At 41.4% G+C, this 23,241-nt stretch overlaps 2 protein-coding genes across 2 annotated transcripts in view; one reads left to right on the top strand and one right to left on the bottom strand.

The window, feature by feature from the left end:
- The window catches only part of LOC125973305 (E3 ubiquitin-protein ligase SH3RF3), a 41,831-nt gene extending 36,417 nt beyond the window's left edge, over positions 1-5,414 (bottom strand). Inside the window, exon 1 of the mRNA XM_049727316.2 lies at positions 4,533-5,414. Coding sequence (XP_049583273.1) covers positions 4,533-4,937 — 405 coding nt within the window. The 5' untranslated portion in view covers positions 4,938-5,414. The remainder of the gene's footprint in view (positions 1-4,532) is intronic.
- Positions 5,415-8,426: 3,012 nt separating this feature from the next.
- Positions 8,427-21,858, top strand: edar (ectodysplasin A receptor). Its single transcript, XM_068651580.1, has 12 exons — positions 8,427-8,758; positions 14,985-15,050; positions 15,556-15,675; positions 17,004-17,185; positions 17,741-17,826; positions 18,205-18,282; positions 18,362-18,487; positions 18,565-18,636; positions 20,052-20,124; positions 20,540-20,822; positions 20,924-20,987; positions 21,068-21,858. The coding sequence occupies exons 2-12, from the start codon at positions 15,000-15,002 to the stop codon at positions 21,451-21,453; spliced, it is 1,521 nt and encodes a 506-aa protein (XP_068507681.1). The 5' UTR covers positions 8,427-8,758; positions 14,985-14,999; the 3' UTR covers positions 21,454-21,858.
- Positions 21,859-23,241: the final 1,383 nt, after the last annotated feature.

The following is a 23,241-nucleotide window of genomic DNA, read 5'->3' as shown; positions in this document are numbered from 1 at the left end:
AATCCAAAAATCCAAATTTGAACTTTTGTTGTTTACATAATTGTCGAAATTTTCACGCACACAAACTTTGTCGTTCACTTTCCTCCCATCGTACGAGATCAGCTGCATATACCACACACGACATAAATATATATCGCTACGCTGAATACATTTAACACACCCATCAACCGCAATCACATGCCACCGACATACCAACGCATACACTTTTCCCGTGACTCATAACAGATCCAACAGGGAATGTTTCGGAGCAGACGTCAGAACGGAAAGACGATCGCAGCTGTACTACAGCCATGAATGTTGTGGATCACAGTGTCCCAAAATAACCTGGGATGTTCTTAAGTTAACCCCGACTCCAAATGTGAGACTGTTTTCATAAGTAGAGCTTGCAGCATAAATGGAAACTATTTGATGCATTGTTCATATTTAATCTTTTATTCAATACTTGACGTCGCCCGTTGTTATATTCAGATCATCTAAGTCCTTACGGTGAATTTTGAATACAAAAAAAAAATGTTTGGTGAAAAGAAACTGAACAACCATGGAAAGTTCAATCGGTCCCACAGGCGAAATGGGTGGGTTGGCTGGTAGGGAGACATAGAGACTGATTTTCACAAAGACCCAAAAGACATTGGCGGTGACGGATTGAATCGGAGAGCCGTGAGAGGGAACAGCAGGTCGGCGAAGAGAGAGCCCTGCATTCATGGCCGTACGTCCCGCTTCTCCTCAAATGTGCCTGCATGTGTGTGTGCGTGCTTGCGCTCATTTCTTTCTTCTTCTTTCGACACTACTCTTGCCAAGTTTCTGTTGCCCGCCCGGTTTTAAAGTGGTCGGTGGGCACGTTTCAACAACTACCCATTAGAGGGAAAGTTGAGGAGAAGAGGGAGAGGCCTTTTGGCGAGTCTACAGGAAGGACCTGCGACATTTGAACGCGCAAGCACCTGTGCTTACTTTGGGAGACTGCCTAAAAAATTCATATTTCGAATCATCTTTCACCATTGAATTGAATGGAAATGCCATTAATCTGTTCCTCCCCCCCCCCCCCCCCCCCCCCCCCCCGGGAAAGTTATGAATTGATTATTCAAGAGTGGTGATTATTTGGTTACAGCAAACAAATAAATAAATGAAAAGAGTTTGACTTGTTTCAATGTTTTGACATGTTGACTACTTTACGGTACGGATAGTGTTTTAAATGCCACCAGTGAAATGCGGGGTCATGACCACTGACCACTGACATCTCACCCTCATTTCCATAAGATCACTTGCCCACCAAGTGAAGGAGTTGACCTTTAACCTAATGTCTATGTGTGAACTTGTTAGACTGGGGGATGGAATTGATGAGATTCCACCCATATACCCGTGGGAAATGCGGACAAGGCTTTAGCAGCCATCATGTGCATGCACATTTTTTTATTTGTGCTTTTGGGGGCCATATTGGACCTTCCTAACCAGATGTGAGATAAAAAAAATAAAAAAAATATGATCAAAATATGTGCATACGTGCTCTTAATATATTTCTTTTTTTTTTCAGTGCATGATCCATCATCCTGAAGCGGACAACAAAATAACCACATTTAAGTTGTATTTAAGGGCCATTAAATGTTGATTTCCTTTGACATGTTTGGATAGCTGGATAAGGAAAAACACGGTAAACAAATCAGCCAGAAGTAGCTACACACACGCACACAAACGCACACACAGTTGTACTGAAGCCTCAGAGCTCTGCTCACAAAGAAAAAAAATACATAAAAAAGTAAATATGTTTTGATGTGCAGCCAAAAGTCTGCGTATTTCTTCTTTCTAAAATGTATCAAGTGCAGCAACGGCTTTTCTTCCAGCGGCCCACTATCATGTTTCAAATGAGCAAGGAATTCATCAATCTTGACAAAGTCCTATTGGTCAAAGCCCAACGAGCATAAAAAAAAAAAACGCTGGTCTTGCTGCCGACTCAGCAATTCTGCTTGCTCTTCAGGTTCCATAGCAACACCGTATTTACACTCCTCACCACTTGAAGTAGTGTTCTTTTTGACCCATTTGACACCCTCCATAATGGCGTGTGTGAGTGCCATGTCAGATTTTTGTCCTCTTGTGAGGCCCCGTGTTCTTTGCGTGCGGGAAAGGGGGGGCCCGCACACCGGCCCCGTACCCCGTGGAGGAGATTAATTCTCACTTTTATCATGGAGCAATGCTCTCTGGGGAGCCTGGAGGGGACTTGGGCAAAGTGGCTACAGGGGGATTGTGGATCGTAATAGTTTGTGTGTGTGTGTCTGTGCAAGCACATGTGTGTGTGTTCAGTGGCATACACACATACAGTCGAGTGGTTTCGCAGTTGGGGGCGGACGAAAGCAAACAGTCCGGTCTCAACCCTGTGTGTACATTTCTGCGTGCATATTCGTGGCGGAGGACTGACTGATTGATTTATTGATTAGTTCAGCCATGTTGCGATGAATGTTAAAACTTACTATGTGTACTCTTTACTTGATGTCCCAAAGGTTAGGAATATTGAATGAATGGAAACGGGGTGTTAAGTGTTGGCGGAAATGTCCCGGAAGATTTAAATTGCATTTCATGGCCATAGTCGACTTGCTGGCTGCGGCTACACTTCATCATTCCGAATCACTCCAGTGCATCAATCAATGGTCACTTTGCTAGATAAGTCTTATTGGGAAGAGAGAGAGAGAGAGAGAGAGAGAGAGAGAGAGAGAGAGAGAGAGAGAGAGAGAGAGAGAGAGAGAGAGAGAGAGAGAGAGAGAGAGAGAGCGGAGAGCCTGACTTTATTAGCCTCATTATTCATAGAAGCCCAATCCTAATTGGGAATTTGTATAAGTGGTGACAGCAAATATGAACTTACAGTTCATGAGTTTGTGTTGCTACGAACATCACTACAATGCGAATCCTAAAGTGATTTTTTTTTTCCTTAATGGGCTTTCATTGGACGTTGCACCGCAACATGTCAGGCAGTAAGGTCGACTGGAAGAGATGCGGCATGTAATTAAGAGCAAGAAGATAGAGGCGGAATAGTAATAGTCCCGCAACAGCCGTTGTTCCGACAGAGGAGACGATATATTGAGTGCCTGTAAGTAGGTGGACACTGTTTCCATGTGGTGCTGCTCTGTGAGTGGACGGATGGACGGACGGACGGACGGATGGACGGATGGATGTTAAGTGCCAAGTGTCCCAATACTTTTGCTTCAACAGTGCCACTGCCTGCTGGTTGCTGTCAGCTCCCATCACGTTTCAAAGAAGCAAATATACAAGTGGCAAAGCACTGACACGCAAAAAGATTAAAATTCAGAAGTGAGGCGTTACTGGATCTTTGAGGGGTAAATGAAGATAAACAATGCTGCATACCAGACTTTGGAAGTTTTTGTTCCACATCCCACACAGTCCTGAAATAAACACTACACATTGTTGGTGAAAGACAAAAGAGGCCAACAAATTGTGTCTTTCTGCATAATGTTTGAGAAGCAGGAGAGTCAAAGCAGGAGAAAAACACGACGCTAAAAGTGACCGGCGGCGACGAATATTTATCGAGTTGATTAGAAGCCAAGCGGCAAGAGCAATGTTTATGAAGCGGTGCTCGGAAAAAGATGCGTTCATAAGCACATGCTTGAAATTAAACTCTGACAGCATCATCTGTGGGGACTACTAAAGGCATTAAATGGCCATCTTGAGAATCCACCTTGGCGTGCATAGCTCAAAACAAGACAGTGATTTTCTGCTCTCTTAAGTTCACTTCCTAATGCGGAAACAATTGTCTTGGAGCGACCCTTGATTTAACATTGACTTTATGGGCTCCATTGTTGGATCAACCTGCTTCAGACTGCAGAAAAAACATCGGCATGCACCTTGCATGCCAATACTGAGTCACTCTGAAAACACTCCACCTGCAGGAAACACCTGCTAATATATCACAAACTGTTTTGTTCTCCTTTTTATATGGAATAAAACTCTCACCTTGCACTTTTTGGACATGCATGATAAAACTAACTGATCCCCTGGATACACTGCAGACAATCTGGATTTCTTCACCTACTGAGCTCATGAAAGTGTTTTTTTTTAAAGGACCATGAGCACAAATTCACACTCAAAGTCCAACTATGCCAAGTGAGATGAAAGGTACAAGGATAACACATATTATTCAGTAGATGAGTCATCTGCAGTTCACTCGTGCGCATTACACTTGAGTCTCCTGCTGCCTGCATGGGATTGTGTTACCAGGTAAGTTTCTGATGCTTCCCTATCATCAGACAATCAGTGATGCAATATGTGAACACATACAAGAAAAGCAAAGAGCAACTATTGTAAGTCATCCTCGGTTTTATAGCTACAAATCACCAGAGATAATCGGGTTAGAATCTTGGAAAGATATCTGCACAATGTATCCAGTGTTCACCCGGTGATGCACTGCAGCAGGAGAGACAGCAGCGCTGTTGTCATTGTTGTCACATTAGAATGGAAAACAAGTAGTATCAAGGAAGTGCAAGATCCGATCAATTGGAAAAGTGCAGAGAAAAAGTGAGAAGATGGGCTACCTTTACAGGAGAGCTCCGGGTAGCGACAGGCAGTTCTCTCACGGCATTGCCCGGAGGAGACGCCGATATCCCAGCTGCGCAGATCTGCAGCGAGCCCCCGGCCATGGGCTGCCTGCTGCCCGCTCCAGCTCCGCCTCGCTGAGGCCGCTGTTTAATGCCGTCCAGGAGGCGAACGAGCAGGATGTTCGCCGGGAGATCATCCACTCCGCAGTCCACCAGGATGCGACACTCCGGGCAACGCAGCTCGTTCCGGGAGCTGACGATGTTCTCCAGGCAACGGCGGCAGAAGGTGTGCTGACACGGCAGCACCTTGGCCGTGGTGTCCAGGCGCTCCAGGCACACCGAGCACTCCAAGAGATCCAGTAACGACGAAGACTCGTCCATGTCTGCGGAGAGGGTGATCATCTGGGCTTCAGGCTCCGTGGAGACGCGGCGGCGGCGGCGGGTGCTGCTGCTGCTGCTGCTCCTGCTGCTGCTGGTGGTTCTTGTGACGGAGGAACGGACCTCGAGCACAGAACATTCTGGGAGGCGAGCAGACGGGAAACAGTCGAGGGACGCCCCGCGTGCGTCGTCGTGCACTTTCGCCTCCAGTGTGTCCGTGCGCCTCCCCCGCCGTGTGTCCGTCCGCTTTTGTGTGCGCGCGATCCGATCGTGTTTCTCGCGGCTGTGCTGGAGGCGCTGAGGTCACGCTCTCATCGCCATCCTCATCCTCGTCATCATCACTTATCGCAATCGTGGCGCGTGCGCACAGTCAAATTGATTAAGAACACAGAGACCAGACAACTTGTCAATCAACATAATCGGCCATATGACTAAGCAAGAGCTAATAAGTGAAGTAATTACGACAATAAGTCGCACTGGGTAGGCGAGGAAAAAAATAATCTTTTTCCCCCTCAAATAAAAAATAGCTCACCCTTAATCTGTTCATAAGTGGAGCTTAGTGTGTTTATCATTGTGGTTTAACTTGACTGTGCCGTAAAAGTGCACTCATATTATGTTTTTTGCGTTTTACCTGCAGCCTTCGATGCAGATCCTAAATTGTCGACTATACAATATTCACTTTTGCCTCTCGAATGATGGTCATCAATACAAAATATCATTATTTGTTTTCTTTCTTTTTTTTAAGTACTTTTTATTATTACCGGAGCTTGTGTACCTGCAAAGTGGCAACTAACCTCACGAGTAAAAATGGTCTTTTAGTGCCCTCTAGCGGTTAAAAGTAAAATATGTGTTGTTTATTTATAAAAGTGTGATTCTGTCCCAAATCCTTGGCACTCCTGGATATTTCCTACATTCTCATCCACTCCTTTTTTTATTTTTTTTAAATTATGCAGTTGTACTATTTTTTTTTAAGTTTATTTAGACAGCTTGCAGTATTATAACTGCCGTCTGTTAACACAACATTGGAAGCGACATGGAGTTGAGTGTTATCAGCTGTGAATGCGGGCGGGCCTACGTTGCCCGTCCACCTGTTCAGACCTGCTCCACTCTTGCAATCATTCAGCGCCAGAGGGATCAGGAGTGAATGCGCTAGTTCGTCCCCGTGTCAGTATGCGACTTTGCACGGTGAGTGGCAGGGCGGTGTTAGGGGGGGGCGTATGGATTAATTGCCACCCACAATGAAAATGCTCATGAAGAAAATGTCAAGGCACAATTTTATTACACAAGAGTACTAATAATAAATGTAAATGATAACTGATCCAGAAGTTGCATAAGTGTACACACCCACTTAAAACTGGGGGATTCTGCAGTGTTCAGAATTAACAACTCGCATTCAAACGTGTTAAATGAGAGTCAACACACAGGTGTCCCTATTGAGGTGGCCACTGACTGTATATAAAGAGGGGGTTTAGTTCATATATTGGTGCTAAAATGAAATTCTGATTGAACTGCAATGGGACTGTCTGGTAGTAAAACGAAGGTCAAGTACTTGAAATCGGGGTCCTGCTGCATAATGTCCACGGGGACCGGGCATTTCTTCAAGCTCTATTTACAGCCCGTAGCAAGACTGTGGAATATTGCAATGCCACAGCGGCTCGTCTAAAGCGAATGTCAGTCTGATGTTGTCAAGGCTTGATTTAAAGGCCTCGCTCACGAATGCTGGCAACAAGCCACTCTTCATCTCTCCCAGTCTTTATCATTGTCACCCAGGTCTTGCGCTCAGCGTGTTTTATCCGATTTATATACATTCCCGGTGCCGATAATTGAGATTTAAAGGTAGAGCGAGAAGTGCTGGAGAGTGATTATTGGATGAAAATCCCTCTCAATCCCTTTTAAGCAGAAGCTAAAAGTGATAAGAAGCTATTTTGGCGCTGCAATGGTAAAACCAAGGCAATTAAATTGTCTGTTAAGGAGGCTAACATAGCTACGGCCATGAAGTTGTAAAAAGGTTGAATTTGCAAACAACCTAAAGTTTGAAAATTGCTATCCTCACCTGACTTAAGCAAAGTCTGTTTTTCCCTCCATACTGAAATAAGCAACAATTTATTGTGCTTTTATGTCACATATTGTTTACATGCTAAGCTACATGTGTGTACTTGTATCTTTGTCCCCTCATCAGCCAGTGGCCTCGGCTCATGCAAAAATAGGTTAGCTGATGCAGCAGTTTCCATGGAAACCGGGTCTTTCTTTTTTTTTTTTTACCCCCTCTTTGTAATGCACTTGTTAGTAAATGTGTGAAAATGAGTATTGGCTGACGGGAGTGCTGAGAGGTCAAAGAAAGTTTGGAGATTTTTTTTTTTTTTTTTTAAGTGTTGGCTAAGAATATAGAAAATACTTGCCCCATAGATGAGGTACAGAAGGACGGAGACTTTTTTATTTTACTCCTTTTGCCGACATGTTTTCATATCATCAATTTGTAGCTTCATTATTTTTAATGTTGCTTCATTATAGATTAAAACGCCGTTTAAGCATCCCTCATCCTTACATATTTAATCTTTTTGTGCTGCACTGTGGCTCATTTATTTCTTACGCCAACCCGTCATACTGAATCAGGATTTGTGGCGGTGTACATTTGTTGTCACATTACTCTTGTTGTTTATCATATTCTCATCCTGTATTTAATCTAATCTCTTCCGCTCTCCTCTTTTTTTCTCTCTACAGAGAAAGCCCCTGACTCAACATAAATGACATGTTGAAAAAGGATGTGAAAAAGAAAGAAGCTTCTAATAGGTTAGTAAGTGAGGGATGCTGATTGAAAGAGTGAATGACCACCAAAGGGTAAAGATAAGAAGTGAGGAGACAAGACTGTGGTCAGAGAGAAACACAAGGAAATGGGGGAAGCGTGAAGTAATTAGAGGATCCTGAGTTTTCAAAGAAGCTTTTATCTCATCCTTCCTGTGGCAGGGAAGACAGCAGTGGCAGAGAGGAAGGAAGGAAGGGAGATCAAGACCGGGCTTCATTTTTTTTCAGGCAACCAACATCACCCACGAGTGTCTATGCATTGAGTCTTGTGCAGAAAGATTCAGCGGTGAACATAAAATGATGACGAGGCATTTTTTTCTTTATCTGTGTATACTAAAAACAGTGGCGATGTCTTAGACCTTGGCGGAGCTAGATGGGGGGCTGCGGGGGCACTGATTCCCCCCAAAATATACTTGGATCCCAGACCAGATTGCTGACTTTTGGGTATTTTTTAGTTTTTTTTCCAGAATATTTTTTTCTTACCCTTACCACTAAGGGAACATACAATGAATCTTAATCAGCATTTTTTTTTTTGGGGGGGGGGGAATAATTATTTGTATTGTAAAAAGCGCAACATTTAATAGTGTGATGCTGGCACTCAAATACAAGTCATCAGTTTAAATCTCATTATTATTAATCCAAGCTTCATGTTGAAACCTGAACTGGAGGAGCAAAAGTGGTAAAATTAGTATGGGGGGCATTTTTTTTTTTTTTTTTTTTTACTGCTACTACCTATTTATGGACGCTAGAGAGCACAGTCGAGTCAGGACCTACATCCACCCTCCTTCCATGCCAGGAGTTTACCTGCTCTCATCTGTCACTGGGCGGAGAAACTTTCCACTTTTCCCCATTAAGGAGGAGCCTGCAGACACGCAAAAAGTGGATGCGGTGAGTCATGTTCACTTGTGTGGACTGAGACCTTCATAGTCAGACTGTCAGTGATGCTAATTCCAGGTTGATCCTGCTCAAGGTGGACCAGGACTGCCAGCTGAAGAGCAACATCCACTGGTGTGCCTTCCACTTACCTTCAAAGATCATCGCAGGTAAGACCTCAAAGCAGCCGTGGAATGCTTGGGCAGATTTCTACAAGATTTGGGGGAAATTCCTAAGCAGTCCTCATTTATTACTTGGCTTTCATTTTTACTTGAATCCAAATAAATCCTTGTCACGTTTGTATGTTTAGTTTTGATTAGCGAATCGCTCCATCAGTGAGATAACATTGTTGTATTTGACTGGTGGGCCAGCGCTAGCCAAGCACGTGTAATGCAGATGTAAAGTTTGCCTGCCAAGTGCTTCACACTGTGCAAAGTTTGCTTTATTAGCATGCATGACAGGCACATCCTCAAACAGACTGAATGCATGAAAGCTGCGTGTTGGTGCAAAGATTTCAGCCTAAGGTTACAAACAATTTACTGTGCTTCATCATTTGTTCTGCTCTGCTTTGTAAGAAGGTCGTCTTTATCTTGTCGTGAGTGGACTTATTTCCTAATTAATTTAGTAACACCATCCCACGGGAGAGTGCTTAAAGGATTTTTTTTGGGCGGGGGGGCTATGTGTGAGGTTGTGAGCAAGCACACCTTCCGCCTGTCTGCATAATTGTTTTCATGGTGCCGCCTGACTGTCCCGGGGCCCTCAGGGGAAGTCCTGCCCGCAGACAGGCAGCTCGGCCCGGTTGGGGACAAGCCGGGTCCTGCCGAGCTTCTGAAGTCTGCTGGCTGACTTTGAACTGCAGCTGCTAGAGGTGGAAATCTATCTGTCTCAACACACACACACTTCTTCATACCCCTACAAGACCCCGAAGCCGCCCCTCTTGCCGTCAAGACTTTCATGTTCACAGGTAGAGGAAGCCGCAAGAGGACGGGGATGTAATCTTCAAAAGATGTAAAGATATCTTTTGAGGATTGAAGGTGGAGTGAGAGAGAGCGAGAAAAAAAAAATCTGAATGGAATCCAGTTTAGCCATTTCAGCACCATGTTGCTTTACACTAAATCCATATCAACCCTGTTGAGTGGATCCGTGTGTTTCCCTGTAGTAGCGAGGTGATTTATGTACAAATGTCAGATTTGATTCACATCCAAAACGCATAAGCACAGTGAAATTTATGGAGCTCCAGGGGCCCATTATTCTTTATATTTTAGATAGATATATATTTTTATTATACATATATATATATATATGTTTTTTAAAATTTATTTATATATTTTATTATTTTTTTATATTTATTTATTTATTATTTTTTATATTTATTTATTATATTTTAAAGTCAAACAACAGATTGTGACTGATGACGTGAAATTCCAATGCAAAGCAAACTGGTGTAATAATGAAGACATCACAAAGATGTCACGCCACTTCTAAAAAAGATTCTTAGTAAAAGTAGTGCTTTGGTATTCATGTCCTTGCCGATTGAAAAATACTGCACGGATCTGTAGCAAATTATGAGGCCATGATGCACCCCTGCATTACGTTTGCTCAAATTGGCTAGTTTTCATCTAATTACACTGATAAATAAAATACAGACCCATTCCGCCTGAGAAAAAAACAAAACAAAGTGACATGTTGCAAAGGAGCCACCAGATTATTGGCACAAGGCGAGTTCATGGAGTGAGTTGACCGCAGCTGTGGAGCCTCAAGCGTGGGATGATTTATTGAAGGCAATTGGCGAGAGTGAAGTCACCCGTGAACCATGTTGCTTTACTCATCCGATTCTTATGTAGCCTTGCAACTTAGATGATGGCATGCTTTTTTTTTTTTTTTTTTACTCCTTTTGTCCCAGGAGAGAAAGCAACATTAGGTGAGAAGAAGGAAGGCAAACCATTGCCAGCTGTTGGCATGAAACTTTCCGATGATGATTTCCTATGATTTGAGTTTGGAGGAATTCCCTGACCCCCCAAACGCTTCCATCCATCATTTCATCATGTAGCGCATTTATGCAACCGCAGGGAAGGCTCTCATAGTGCTCGGATCTGTCAAAGAAACTTGTTTACGCTTGACTAGAAGGTCATTCATAACCTATGTCAGGTATTCTTGTCAGCGCCTCTCAATAAATCCACCCACTTACTTCAGACGCAAGATCTGTGAGGAAGTGTGCCTCATGCATTCTTAAATGATCCCATTTTTTTTAGACAGACAAAAAATGCTTTAGCTGCACGGTCCAATATGGAATACAAATACATTCCAGGCTGCAGATGAAGCTTTCCAGTTAGAGCCACGACAAAATAAACAAGTCGGAGGGACAAGATGGAGACATTGTGGCTCAGCCAGTCGAAAAAGAGCCAAACAAGGTATTAGGAAGAGGAGGCGATGAAAGACATCACCAGCAGGCAAACCATCAAAGAGGAAAGACTTTTGACTGTGTGTATGTGTGTGTGGCTTCTTTTTATGTGCGTTTGTTTTTACTCTGCAAGCGAGTGGGAAGCTGCCACTTAGTCTGTAATTAAAGCAATCAAAAGATGAAAAGAGATGAGGAAATGCGTACACACATGCATACATTATACACACAGGGATGAGATGGCGTTATTTACGCAGAGGTAGGTCGAGTAGACAAAAAATGTACTCAAGTAAGAATACGGATACTTGAGAATAATATGGCTCAAGTAAAAGTAACTAGTCCTGCGAAAAGTTATCAACTCATTCACAACCAATGACGGCAATACACGTCAAAGATCGAATTTTCCGAAAATAATTTTCCAGCTTAATTTCATTGCGTTGATGTTCTTCCATATGTGTGTGACAGTTATGTTGCATCGTTATGTTATGTTATGTTATGTTATGTTATGTTATGTTATGTTATGTTATGTTATGTTATGTTATGTTATGTTATTTTATTATGTTATTATGTTATGACCCAGTGCCTTATTTTTTTTTCAATATGAAAAGTGATACATTTTATGACCGTTTTGAAATATGGCCTGTAAGAAAAAATTGCTTCAACAAACCAATCAGAGATCAATCAGCGTTCCGCATTATTTCAATCGACCTCGAACCTTTGAGCCGTCCTAATTGTGCAGCACGTTATTGTCCAAACATAATTTTTCAGTGGCATGTGTGTAAAGCGATATTTTGCAAGTAAACGAGGTCCAGCTGTCGTTTGACATTTGCTTCTTCACGCAAAGTTGGAAATCACTTCACTTGTGTTTATTTCCACGACGTTGAGGATGTCGCTAATGAGCTGTGTTGGGCCTCATTTAGACTTCGCTGGTCTTTCTCTGTAGAGAAACGTTGTTGTGTCAGATGAAAAATGAAAGTACTAGAAATACAATTCTGTCGCCAAAGAAAAAAAAAATGAAGCTTCTCGGTCGGAATATGCTTCCAATTCCTATAATCATACCCGACCATAAAATAAACTCGATTATAATGACAATCATTACCTACAATGACCCAGTTGTTAAAACCCACTTTAGGTCCTAAGGTGAAAGCATTTGGCGTTTTGAGTGACAGCCTTTTATTTACTCTGTTGAGCTGCCTCCCCCACGCTGGAGACAAAATGCCAGCAGCTCATGGGCGGCTAATGAAAATTTAGTAACATGGATTTTATTCAACTGAATCACCGTTCATCATCAGTGTTGACTATATGTAGACTCTACATTGTAGAGCAAAGAAGTCAATTCAAGTAAACGGAATCAGTTGTCTCTCTTCTCAGCCCACTAAACGTAAAGTCGATTTATATCGTTGATTTATTCTCTGCTGTAAAAAATTGCGCACAAGATTGACTGACGTTAATTCGAGCACATGTTGCGCAGATGTTAAGGCACAGTGATGAAGAAAGTTGGAACTGTGATGAGAAAAAAAAAAATCTGGAAATGATTGACAATGGATGGAGAAACTCATCAAATTATAATGTTAAGTCACAATACCCTTTTATTTTTATGTCAAGGCTCCAAAGGCGGAAGACTTGATTTACAGCATGTGCTTGTTATTTCACAGTGAAAAAAAAAACATAAAATATAATTAAATTTGATGGGGTTGAGTCATGGTTTTTAGAAATTAAGTTAATTGTCTGTTTTCTGGCAACACAACTCTGTGGCAGATATGGAGAACTGATTTATGCTCAAAGCAGCAGTTTGAAGGACAAAAGTGGCTGGCAGGTTCCTGATTTTGCCAATCTGGTAATCATTGACGAGTCATCATCAGTCATCATCGCAACCAAACTTGCTATTATCGTTTCAAGAAAAAATCTCATGTAAGGCTACTTCATGGATGCATGACATGAAAAAAGCAAAAAAATGACAAGGGAAAACAATTTCAATAGGAGACAGGAGGTCCAAATTTATTTTCCATGTGCTGTAAATTGAGTTGTCATAGGAAATGTGGAGATCAAAACCAAACTTTGTTCTAGTTTTAGAGAGGTCCATGTGTCATGCATAACCTGCACGCTGAGAGTGAAAAAAGCCTAAGGATCTTAAACCCCGAGTCATGCTTTTGTTTTGAAAAAGAAGACTTTCACCAAATTCAGTTACTTAACTCATCAGGACTAGAAGTTTCTTCTCCCAAAATAGTCACAAAAACAAAAACAAACCTTTCCGGGTATTAATAAACACCGGCAAGTTAAGGGAGTTTATTTTGTTTAGTAATCATGATGTGGCTGTTATCTGTTTGAGAGACAAAATCCAGATGAGTGACTAATCAATATGTGCCTTATTAAATAGCTACAAAAAAATTCAATCAAATTTCATACTTTATCCAGCACTTTAAATCGACACATTTAACTTCACCTTTCACACCACCTAAATTTGACTGAGGCCACAAAATTCTGCCAAGACTACCTGGTAATGACACACCAAAAAAAAAAAAAAAAAAAACAGAGGAGATACTTAGGGAAGATTATGCGATCGTTAGAAGATGAATAACCTCGGGGCCTGACTTTCATCCCAGACCTGCCTCGACACACAAAGATAAGATTTGGGGGGGGGGGGGGTTGAAAGAAGTAGTAAGGCTTGTCAAAAGACGCAGAGTCTTCAAACGCATTGCTCTTACTGTATGTGTGTGTTAGATTAAGTCAATGATTTGCCTTGAGGGTCTTCATATACATTTGGCAGTTCTTCATTTCCTGCTATCCAGCCTTTTATCTCATCAGCAACACACACATGCAGACATACCGGTTGTGGCCTGACCACAACGACTGTCCTCAAAGACCAATTTATGGGTTATATATTGTATGCATGTGTGTGTGTATATACGTATGTGTGTGGGTAGGCAGTGATTACGCAAGATCAAGCCCAGCGGCTAAGGGGAATTAGCCATCATTGAGGTTAAGAATGTTTTCTTCACCAAGAGTGAAATCTATCTAGCCTTGAGGCTAATGGAAGGCAAAGTCTTAGTTTTGTGTTCATGTGTCACGAGTTGAAAAGTTGGCTGTTGCGGTCTTGTTGTCCAAGTGCGGTGAATGGCTAAATTAGAAGCATTATCATAACGCGCTGAGCGCTATTAAAGAAGAAACAGCGCTTAGATAATGCAGTGCATTTAGTCTTGCTGTCATGAAGGCGCCACTTTGCTAGCTACTGCACATATGCGCAACATGTGGCTTGTCAGACAGACGCCACTATTCAAACTTTGTTTGTTTTAACCTTGATAAGACGGCATTTTGAATGTGTACTGATGCGATGCCCGAAGGAATAGAATGTTTTAAACAGAGAAGATGTAAGCTCTAAAGGCATTAGCGTGTTTTTTTTGGCTTTGTGTTACTAATTCCAATTTAAAGGGGAAGTTGTTGTTAGCTAGATAGGAAATGCGTGTTTGGGAAAATGATGATAAATACACAGCAAGGTTTGAAAAATGTGAAAAGTCAAACAGAATGTGATTTATTTACAACTCTTGAGAAAAACTCTTTTTGATCAACACGACTTCGTATAGTTGCCTTTTATGTTTTGAAGCACGTTTACGTTTCCCTCACGGTAGCATGAATCACGTTTTGACCTGTCGGGTCAAAAGTGTATGACAAAGCAACCCCACTATAAATATTATTTTCAGCCTAGTTATTAATTGTGTATGGCCATCACGTTAAACGACGAACAAACAAAAAAGGTTTGGAGCAAAGGTTAGCCAACGGTGACGCGTGCTAGCAAATATGAGCCGAAGCAGCGCCATGGGCTGTTTTGCTACTATCATTACATGTTTATTGGCAATGATGTGATAGTTGCGCTTCACTCAAATCATCTGGGCCACACACTACGTCCCCCCACCGCATAAACTCACCCAAAGCGAGAAAGATGTTGCAATGTTTGCATTTATATATTTACGATTGTTTTTTTTTTTCAAAATGTCTTCCAGGAATTGAGCGCAAACATGCTGCAGAAGAGAGGAAGGACAAAATCCATCTTGGTGTCCTCAATTTTAGTACGTGTTATGCATTTATTTGACTTTTTTGTCACTTTATTCAACAACAGTGCTTATATAAAGTATTTTATTGGTCTAGAATTTGTGTGCTATCCCAAAACTCTCAGTGTGCGAGGAGTTATAAAACTCCTCAAAGAAACTCATTCGCATTTATTCACATCTGCTCTCTGGGAACAAAACCACAATTATGTTTTACAACATATCACAGTTTGCTAATACTTCTGTGTAACCAGATGAAATTATTCTGCACACAAAGGATGGGCATAAAACGGGTTGGATGAGTACCAGAGTCTGTGTGACGCCAAGTTACATCCTACTAATCATTAGCATATGCTACACATTTTTGTAAGAGGATAAAATCTGTTTGAAGGTCACCATATATTGTTGTATTTTCTATTTTCACAAGTTTGGGGACTTGAATATTGTAATTTCTGCCATATCATGTGTATTGGTATGACCGGCACCCAAATGTCCCTAATTTCTAGTCTCGTTTGTGTGTCTGTAGGTGTGTTGTATGCTTGCGAGTGCGGAGTATTCCAGCTGTGGCGAGTACGAGTTCTTAAACCAGACCAGCAACAGCTGCCAGGCATGCCCTCAGTGCCAGCCAGGACAGGAGCCGCACATGGTGAGATATTTGGAAATATATGACTAGTGCGTAAACATCATCCCACTCCAAAATGGAGTCGTCCAAAAATAATTTGATACGTACATTTTTTCCATCTCGACTCATGTGATATGATGTCTTGGAAGAAATGTGAGACCACCCACCATGTTGGCACGCATTTGCGCTATCCTACTCAGTGAAAAGCGGCTTAATTCAAATTAACAGTTCTTGTAAGCGCTTTTAGTGACATTGATGGGAAAGGTATGTGTCAAGGTCTGTCTGTCAGTCCACAAAGGCCAAAGAAAACAAAAGCAAAAAAAAAAAAAAAATAGCTTGCCAAGTCGGCTCTCACAAAATAGTTCGACTCTTGGGAGACAACAACATCCTTCCTTTTGAAGCTGAATTAATTACTATTATTAACTTCCTTCCTCGTTTAGTGCCTTAATCCATTAAGCACACTGTTCTCACTGTACTCATTTCTCCTTTCCCCAATGAGCAGGTCGGCTCGATCCCGATTCTCACCGAGACTAATGCAGTCAGTTTTCAGCCGAAGACAGCCAGATTAGAAAGAACCGAGGATCAATCAGTCAAGCGTCGCCGTTGCACTTTCGCCCGCCTGTCTGATCCCCACGGAGCCTCTAATTCATGCTCTCAAGTGTGTGTTCAGTCACGGTGTTACCGCAGGGTGCATCCTCACGCTGACTTCAGAGTGTCTGCACATGCACGCACACACATCACAGGAAGATGAAGACGTTCAAGTCCCTCGCTTTTAATTTTTTTCATCCAGACTTTGACAAATGCAGCAGGTTATATTGTTCGTGTTGCTCAAGAGATACAACATTAGGTATAACTGCAGTAGAGTCAATACAAGAGCAATAGCAGAAGACTAAACCAAAACCAAAAAGTTATTATTGTTAGTAATCATGCACGTGTTTTAGAGTATATCACCTTAAAAAAAACAAAGCATTCAGTAAGTCAAAGTGACACGATTGTGCCGTGGGCCCGGCACTGTTTTATGTATGAAGCACAAAGGTCAACGAGGAGGGGAGCCTCATGAGTTTCCTCCAAGAGTTGATCCCCTTTAGCCTCAGGCTAGTGACATGATCAAGTACGAGACATGACAGATCCGAGCAAACTGTACAGCGGTACTTTGAGTTCAAAATGTTCCAATTTATAAGATGGCACCAAAGAAGTATTTTTTTTAAATATTTGTACACTTTATTTTATATTTTCATATAATAACAGAGGATTTCCCCCCAAAATTGAGCAAATAGTGACAATTTAGAATTTATATAATTATATTATATTATATTATATTATATTATATTATATTATATTATATTTTGTAGACGTGCGGCTACGGCGTGAAGGATGAAGACTTCTCCTGTGTACCGTGTCCACATGGGAAGTACTCCAAAGGCAAATATGAGATCTGCAGACGACATAAAGACTGCGACGCCCTCTACAAAGCCACAGTGCGCACGGTGGGAACGTCAGACAGCGATGCGGAGTGCGGGCCCTGTTTGCCAGGGTAAAACAACACAGTGATACACAAACACAAAAGAGAATGTGATGCAACTTTTTTGAAAATAAAATGAATATGAGAGCATCATGGAAAGGCAAAAAACTATTTTAGATATGTTTATTGAAAAAACGGAGTTATATGCATTGTTTCTCTCTCTAATGTGATCCAGGATTGTGCTCTTATACTGCATTCCATTGTTCAAATATTTACCATAAATTCTGAGGTCTCGAGCTTCATTCCTTATAAGCAGTAATTTTAAACTTATCATTTTTACATTCAGTACAATCCCATTTAAACATATAACTAATGCTTTCGGTCATTCACAAACTCCTTGTTGTCTCCTTATCTTCATTTTCAACTCAAACTTGTAGCGAGCCAAGTTTAGTGCCTGCGGGCTAAATTTCATCATCTGACAGGTCTTTTTTTTTTTTTTTTTTTTTTTATATACTGTACTTTGTCTCCCAAAAAATATTCCAAACCACTCCTTTACCTTCTTCTTAAGAGATCGTCTTTCAAAGCTGATTTTACATCTCCTGACAGTGTCTTTTGTATTTCATGCAGGTATTATATGCTGGAGACCAGACCCAGAAATCTCTATGGGATGGTTTGTCACTCCTGCCAGAACGCGCCACCTAACACCAAAGAATGTAAGAACCAAAATTTACCTTTAACCATCATGTTTTTGAATTTTTACTTTTCATAGTTCATGTAAACCCAATTTGTAAAATGACTGTGCATACATAAGTCAGAATATTAGAAACACCGTCGGAAAAACATGAAAGAATTGATTATTCCTCCCACCCCTAAAACACGCACATACTTGTCTTGTATCTGCAAATTAGCGTCGTGTACGCGTTTGCGCAATTAAAACGTCAGGGAGTTTAAGAAAGACGATTAGCATGTTGGCACTTGCATTATACATTTTTGTGCCGTGTTAATTTTAGATCATTATGATACATTAAAAATCATCGGGAAAAAGTTTATGGAATAACACATTTAGTGCCGTTTGTGTATTTGTGTCACAGGTATGCAGAACAATGTGCCAGTGCAAAAACCTCAATCGGATCCTGGCAGCACCACCGTGTTCCCTCATCTTCAAAAAGGTACACACAAACACACATACACACAAATACACGAATACACACAGAAAAGCATGAATGTATTTTGTCTTTATCGTCTCAGATCCAACAGGACAAGGTCACCTAGCGACGGCTCTCATTATCGCCATGTCAACCATCTTCGTCATGGCCATCGCTATTGTTCTTATCATCATGTTTTACATTCTGAAGGCCAAGCCAAACAGCCAAGGTGAGCATGTGCAAAAAAAAACACACACACAAATAAGCATGTAGGTTGTGACCCGTTTCACATTTATCTGTTTGCAGCATGCTGTCATGGCCAAGTGAAATCAGTTGACACACCGACCAATAAACAAGAGGACAAGAAAGACATCCCTGGTAGGAATTGAAAATATAAGCGAACAACAGTGTTCAAAGTTTCTGTAAACTTTATTCACATGTGAAACCATTGTTTGAAAAGAATAGCTTGCAAAATACACAACAATCGCTGTTCCAATTGAATCAAAGTGAAAATCATACGTTTGCGTAATGACAGTGCAAGCAGCATCCTGATTGCTGCAAGACAGACTATAATCACTATAATATACTATACACTATAACTAAAATAAGAATTCCCACCTTTGCTTCCGTGACGGTAAATGTGATTCGCACACAGGCCTGCAAAAAAAGCTTTTGCAATCAAACACAGCTAATGATGGGTTATTCTAAATGTATTATCATTATTATTATTATTATTATTATTATTATTATTATTATTATTATTATTATTATTATTATTATTTTGATCATGATTATTATTATTATTGTGATGATGATTATTGTTATTATCATTTGTGTCTGTTAAAATTTAAATATAGTTTATTTTTATGACTCCAACTGTTTAAACGGATTGTGTTCCACACCGGAGGGGAACTTTTATACATACATATCTTATAATACACATTTCAACATCAAATTTTAAGTCAGTTCAACATGTGCGCTTAAAGAACGTTGGCTTTCATGGTAAAACATTCCGTTTGTTAGCGGTGCAAGTCTGAGTGTGTGTGTATGCGGGTGTGTGTGGGCTACAGCGTGATGAATACATCCTGGTGGAATGTGGAACCTGCCCAGATAAAGTCATGCATCCCTTAAGGCACCATTTCTGCTGACAATGATGCTCTGTTCTCCTTCATGTGCCGGTTAAACGTTCCTCAATAGACTGTGGTCGAACAGGGCTGATTAAAAATAGACTTATTAATATAATGACTTAAAAGCACGGTAATTTATAGACTTAATAATATAATAGCTAAAATTAAGGCAATTTAGTTGGCTATGATTCACAACAAAACATGTCGGTGCTTAAAGACGGGGTAATATCGTGTCGACACGGGCGAGACGCCGTAGCTGCAAGCTGTAGCTCTTACGTATATGGACTGAGATAATAAAGCTGTGAGATGAAAGTCATGGGTGCTTACACACACACACACACTTTTTACCGCATGTACGGTAATAGTTAGAATCTTCAGCATTCCGATAACACCAAGCCTCACGCCCATGCTGCTAGCTTTTATTAGCCACGTTAAAAAGGCCACCCCAGCAACTAATATGAAACCACAAAGCCTCCAATTGCAACGCTTGCAGCCAGGATTGGGATTCACATAAGAGTCACAGTAATTACGGTGGTTTTTATAGACCACCACTCTAAAGTGGTGTATGGTCTGTGAAAATAAATTATCAGAGAGACTGCTGATTTCTTTAGTGTTCAACGAGCTCAAGTGTGCATTATTTAAGAAAAATGTCTTCTTCTCTTTCAGACAAGGTGGTGATCTATTCTGAAAAAGATGAGTTTGGCAAACTTCAGGCCTCACCTCAAATGGCAGTGAAAAGGTAGGAGACGTGTTTGGAATGAAATACTAATTCATTTTCATTTTGTGACATTATAGCCAATTTTAAGGTCAAGGAAAAATACAACGTAGTTGATTGACACATATATAAGCATTAATTTAGAAATAATCAATTGACTCAAAATGGCCTCCTGGGTGCATGTGTGTCACAATCCAACAAAAAAAACGTAATTTGATTCGACATGTGTTTCTAATTTAGCCACTACAGAACAAGTCTGTTCGGTAGTAATATTGTTGATGTTGGCAGAGGTACGCGACACCTCGTAAACACCCAGAGGTGAACAGTAGGGGGCGGGGTAGTTAGGGTGTTTTCTGAAATTGGCATTTTTTTTTTTTTTAAGTTGCCCAGGTTGCATCTCGTTGCACACGTGAATAACATGTAACTTCCCGCACGGCAGTGAAAACGACGCCTCGTCCGAGAACGAGCAGCTGTTGAGCCGCAGCATGGACAGTGACGAGGAGGCCACGTTGGAGAAGCAGGGCTTGGCAAACGCAAACAACCTGACGCCTCTCAACAATGCGGGGAACAAGCCGGACCTCTGCCTGCTCACTCTGGGCGCGCTGGACGCCGACCCAGTCCGCAACGGGACCGCCAACGTCGCCGCTAGCAGTCCCGCTCCCGACTGCACGAACCACATCAGCAATGTGACCGCAATCAGCAACAACAATAAAAACCCAGGGGTAGGAATGTGGATCTTTGAAATATGGACTATACATATATGATTATAAACAGATCTTTGGATCATCTGGATCACATCGTGTATTTTTTTTCTACAACGCAGATGTTGCAGAGTCGCAGGAAAAAGATCTTGGATCTATACGCTAAAGTGTGCAATGTGACAGACGGTACGTTACGCTCAGACAGATAAACATGTCTTTATGTTTAATTAAGAATTATAATAGTTTGGATATTTTTGTCCCTTCAGGCTTGAGCCCCACAGAACTTCCCTTCGATTGCCTGGAGAAAGCCAGCCGCATGCTAAGCTCCTCCTACAGCAGCGAAGCCGCCGTGGTTAAAACATGGCGGCACCTAGCCGAGAGCTTCGGCCTGAAGCGCGACGAGATCGGCGGCATGAGCGACGGCTTGCAACTTTTCGAGCGGGTGAGCACGGCGGGATACAGCATCCCCGACCTGCTCACCCGCCTGGTGCAGATCGAGAGGCTGGATGCCGTCGAGTCGTTGTGCTCGGACGTTCTGGGAGGCAACGAAGTGGCGGCCGCCGGAGGCCGACGGGGCATTAACAGTTTTCACAGCCAGTTGGCGTGCCCGTCACCGTGTCAGGCGTCTTCTCACCGCTGCGCCAGCGTCTAAGACAAACGGATGCATCCAGAAATTAGACTGTACCCTCCCTCGTCACATGAAGAACATTGGTCGACCAAGAAGCTACATATCCAAAATAGTCGAATATGAATCTATCAATCGATTAGCAGTAGAGGAAGTCTTCCGTATATTTGCACAGCTCCACAATCAGTCCTTTCTCCAACGACTTCCTCTTCGGCAACCGTGCCAGAACCAACCTCCACCTCCCTCGTAACTTTTGCTTCCCTTTTTACCTCAATTATTGGGTGTGTAACTCCGCAGGGCCCCTAATAGTCCAAGGTGTTGCGGTTTATACAGCGGGTGCAAAGTGCCTGTAAGTTCCACCGCCCAATTAAGCTTTTAAAGACCAGTAAAAGTCCAGTGGAAAAGTTGAAAAAAAATAGAGCCACAGCAGAAGTATGACTAACTGCCCCCCTGGAGTCGATAAGTTATTTTGACCGCTGGTTTACACAGAAAGTTGAACGGTGTAAGAAAACAGTTACACAATGGCCTTGTTGTTGTTTTAATTCGGTTTCGGAGCTCAATCCTGACACAGAATGCCCGTCCACCTATTGTTGAGTAAATCAGCAGCACAAGTTTCAGACTAGCAATAATTCCGTCGAGCAAAATAAATCGACGCACGTGTACAAACGAGCATGTATTCTTTAGCCACAGCAGTAAATACAAACCTCAAAGTTTTAAATAGAGTGCCTTGTTAGAGCTTGATGAAATCCAGTTTAATTCAAAACAGGGCTGAACATTTTTATTGTGCTGTTTGCTAAGCTGGATGTCGGACTGGACAAAAGTGAAAGTTTTGAGACAGGGCAAAAGCTTACTTCATTTTATATCGGTCCTGAAGAGACGCAGAAGATTGATGGGATACCTCAGTAGCAGCAGCCGTGTAGCAACGTACGGAAAGACACTCCATTTTGTCACACAACCAAAGTCTGACTGTATATATAACTTATTATTGTACATAATATTTACTTGAATAAAGATGTATGACAAAAAAATGGTTTGATCCTTGACCAGTTAGACACTCCATTCAACATTTATTTTTTATTTGCATTGTCTCGCAAAGCAAGGGGACTAATGTTTTAGATATAGAATATTATTCTACACACATGTATACATTTTCAAGAAAACAAGAGAAAAAAAAACTGTTTATGGTGTTGAGCAATATCATATTGTGTTTTAATTAGGACAATAAAATAAAACCAACATGGATTTATTAAGACGGAGTGTTGACACACAAATGGAATTAAGCAATAATGTAGTCCAGAAATATTAATCAAAATGAATTGTCTTTTTGGAGATCTCATTAGATTATTCAGGTCACTAATAAAATTTCTGTTGAGTTTAAAACTACCCGGAGTTTGTGTTTTGTCTGGGTTTATTTCTTAGGTTTTGTTTTCTGGTTTTCTCTTGCTCTTTAGGGATTGTTGTTTCCACCTGTGCTCGACAGCCTGTTCTCCCTTCAAGCCTTTGCATCCCGTCCAGGTGTTTTGTGTTGTCTCGTCGGGTTGCTTGTATTTAGTTAAGTTATTAAGTTTCTCTCAGTCTGTGCCAGACTGTTCTCATAGCCATGTTGTTTTTTTCTTCTGTTTTTTTTTTTTAATTTTATTTTATTTTTTAAATACTGGTGTTTTGATGTTGTTTTGGTCTTTTGGAACTTTGATTAGATTTAGAGTTTTCCCTGCATTAGTACACCAGCTGCTTTTTGTCAATAGATTTTTTTTTTCAGTGCAACTTGCATCCCTACCTTGCTAATCTTGCCACAACCATGACAGAAAACTCCAG

Source organism: Syngnathus scovelli, chromosome 8 (genome assembly GCF_024217435.2).
Source record: "Syngnathus scovelli strain Florida chromosome 8, RoL_Ssco_1.2, whole genome shotgun sequence".
Lineage (NCBI taxonomy): Eukaryota > Metazoa > Chordata > Actinopteri > Syngnathiformes > Syngnathidae > Syngnathus > Syngnathus scovelli.
This window is presented reverse-complemented; position numbering and strand designations above follow the sequence as displayed.

What these genes read in the sequence shown, in the direction of transcription:
- edar (XM_068651580.1), top strand. Translation starts at nt 15,000, where the DNA reads ATGCTGCAGAAGAGAGGAAGGACAAAATCCATCTTGGTGTCCTCAATT. An exon ending in CAGGACAGGAGCCGCACATG is followed by an intron (nt 15,676 to 17,003) that starts GTGAGATATTTG and finishes TATATTTTGTAG; the next exon opens with ACGTGCGGCTACGGCGTGAA. An exon ending in TGCGGGCCCTGTTTGCCAGG is followed by an intron (nt 17,186 to 17,740) that starts GTAAAACAACAC and finishes TATTTCATGCAG; the next exon opens with GTATTATATGCTGGAGACCA.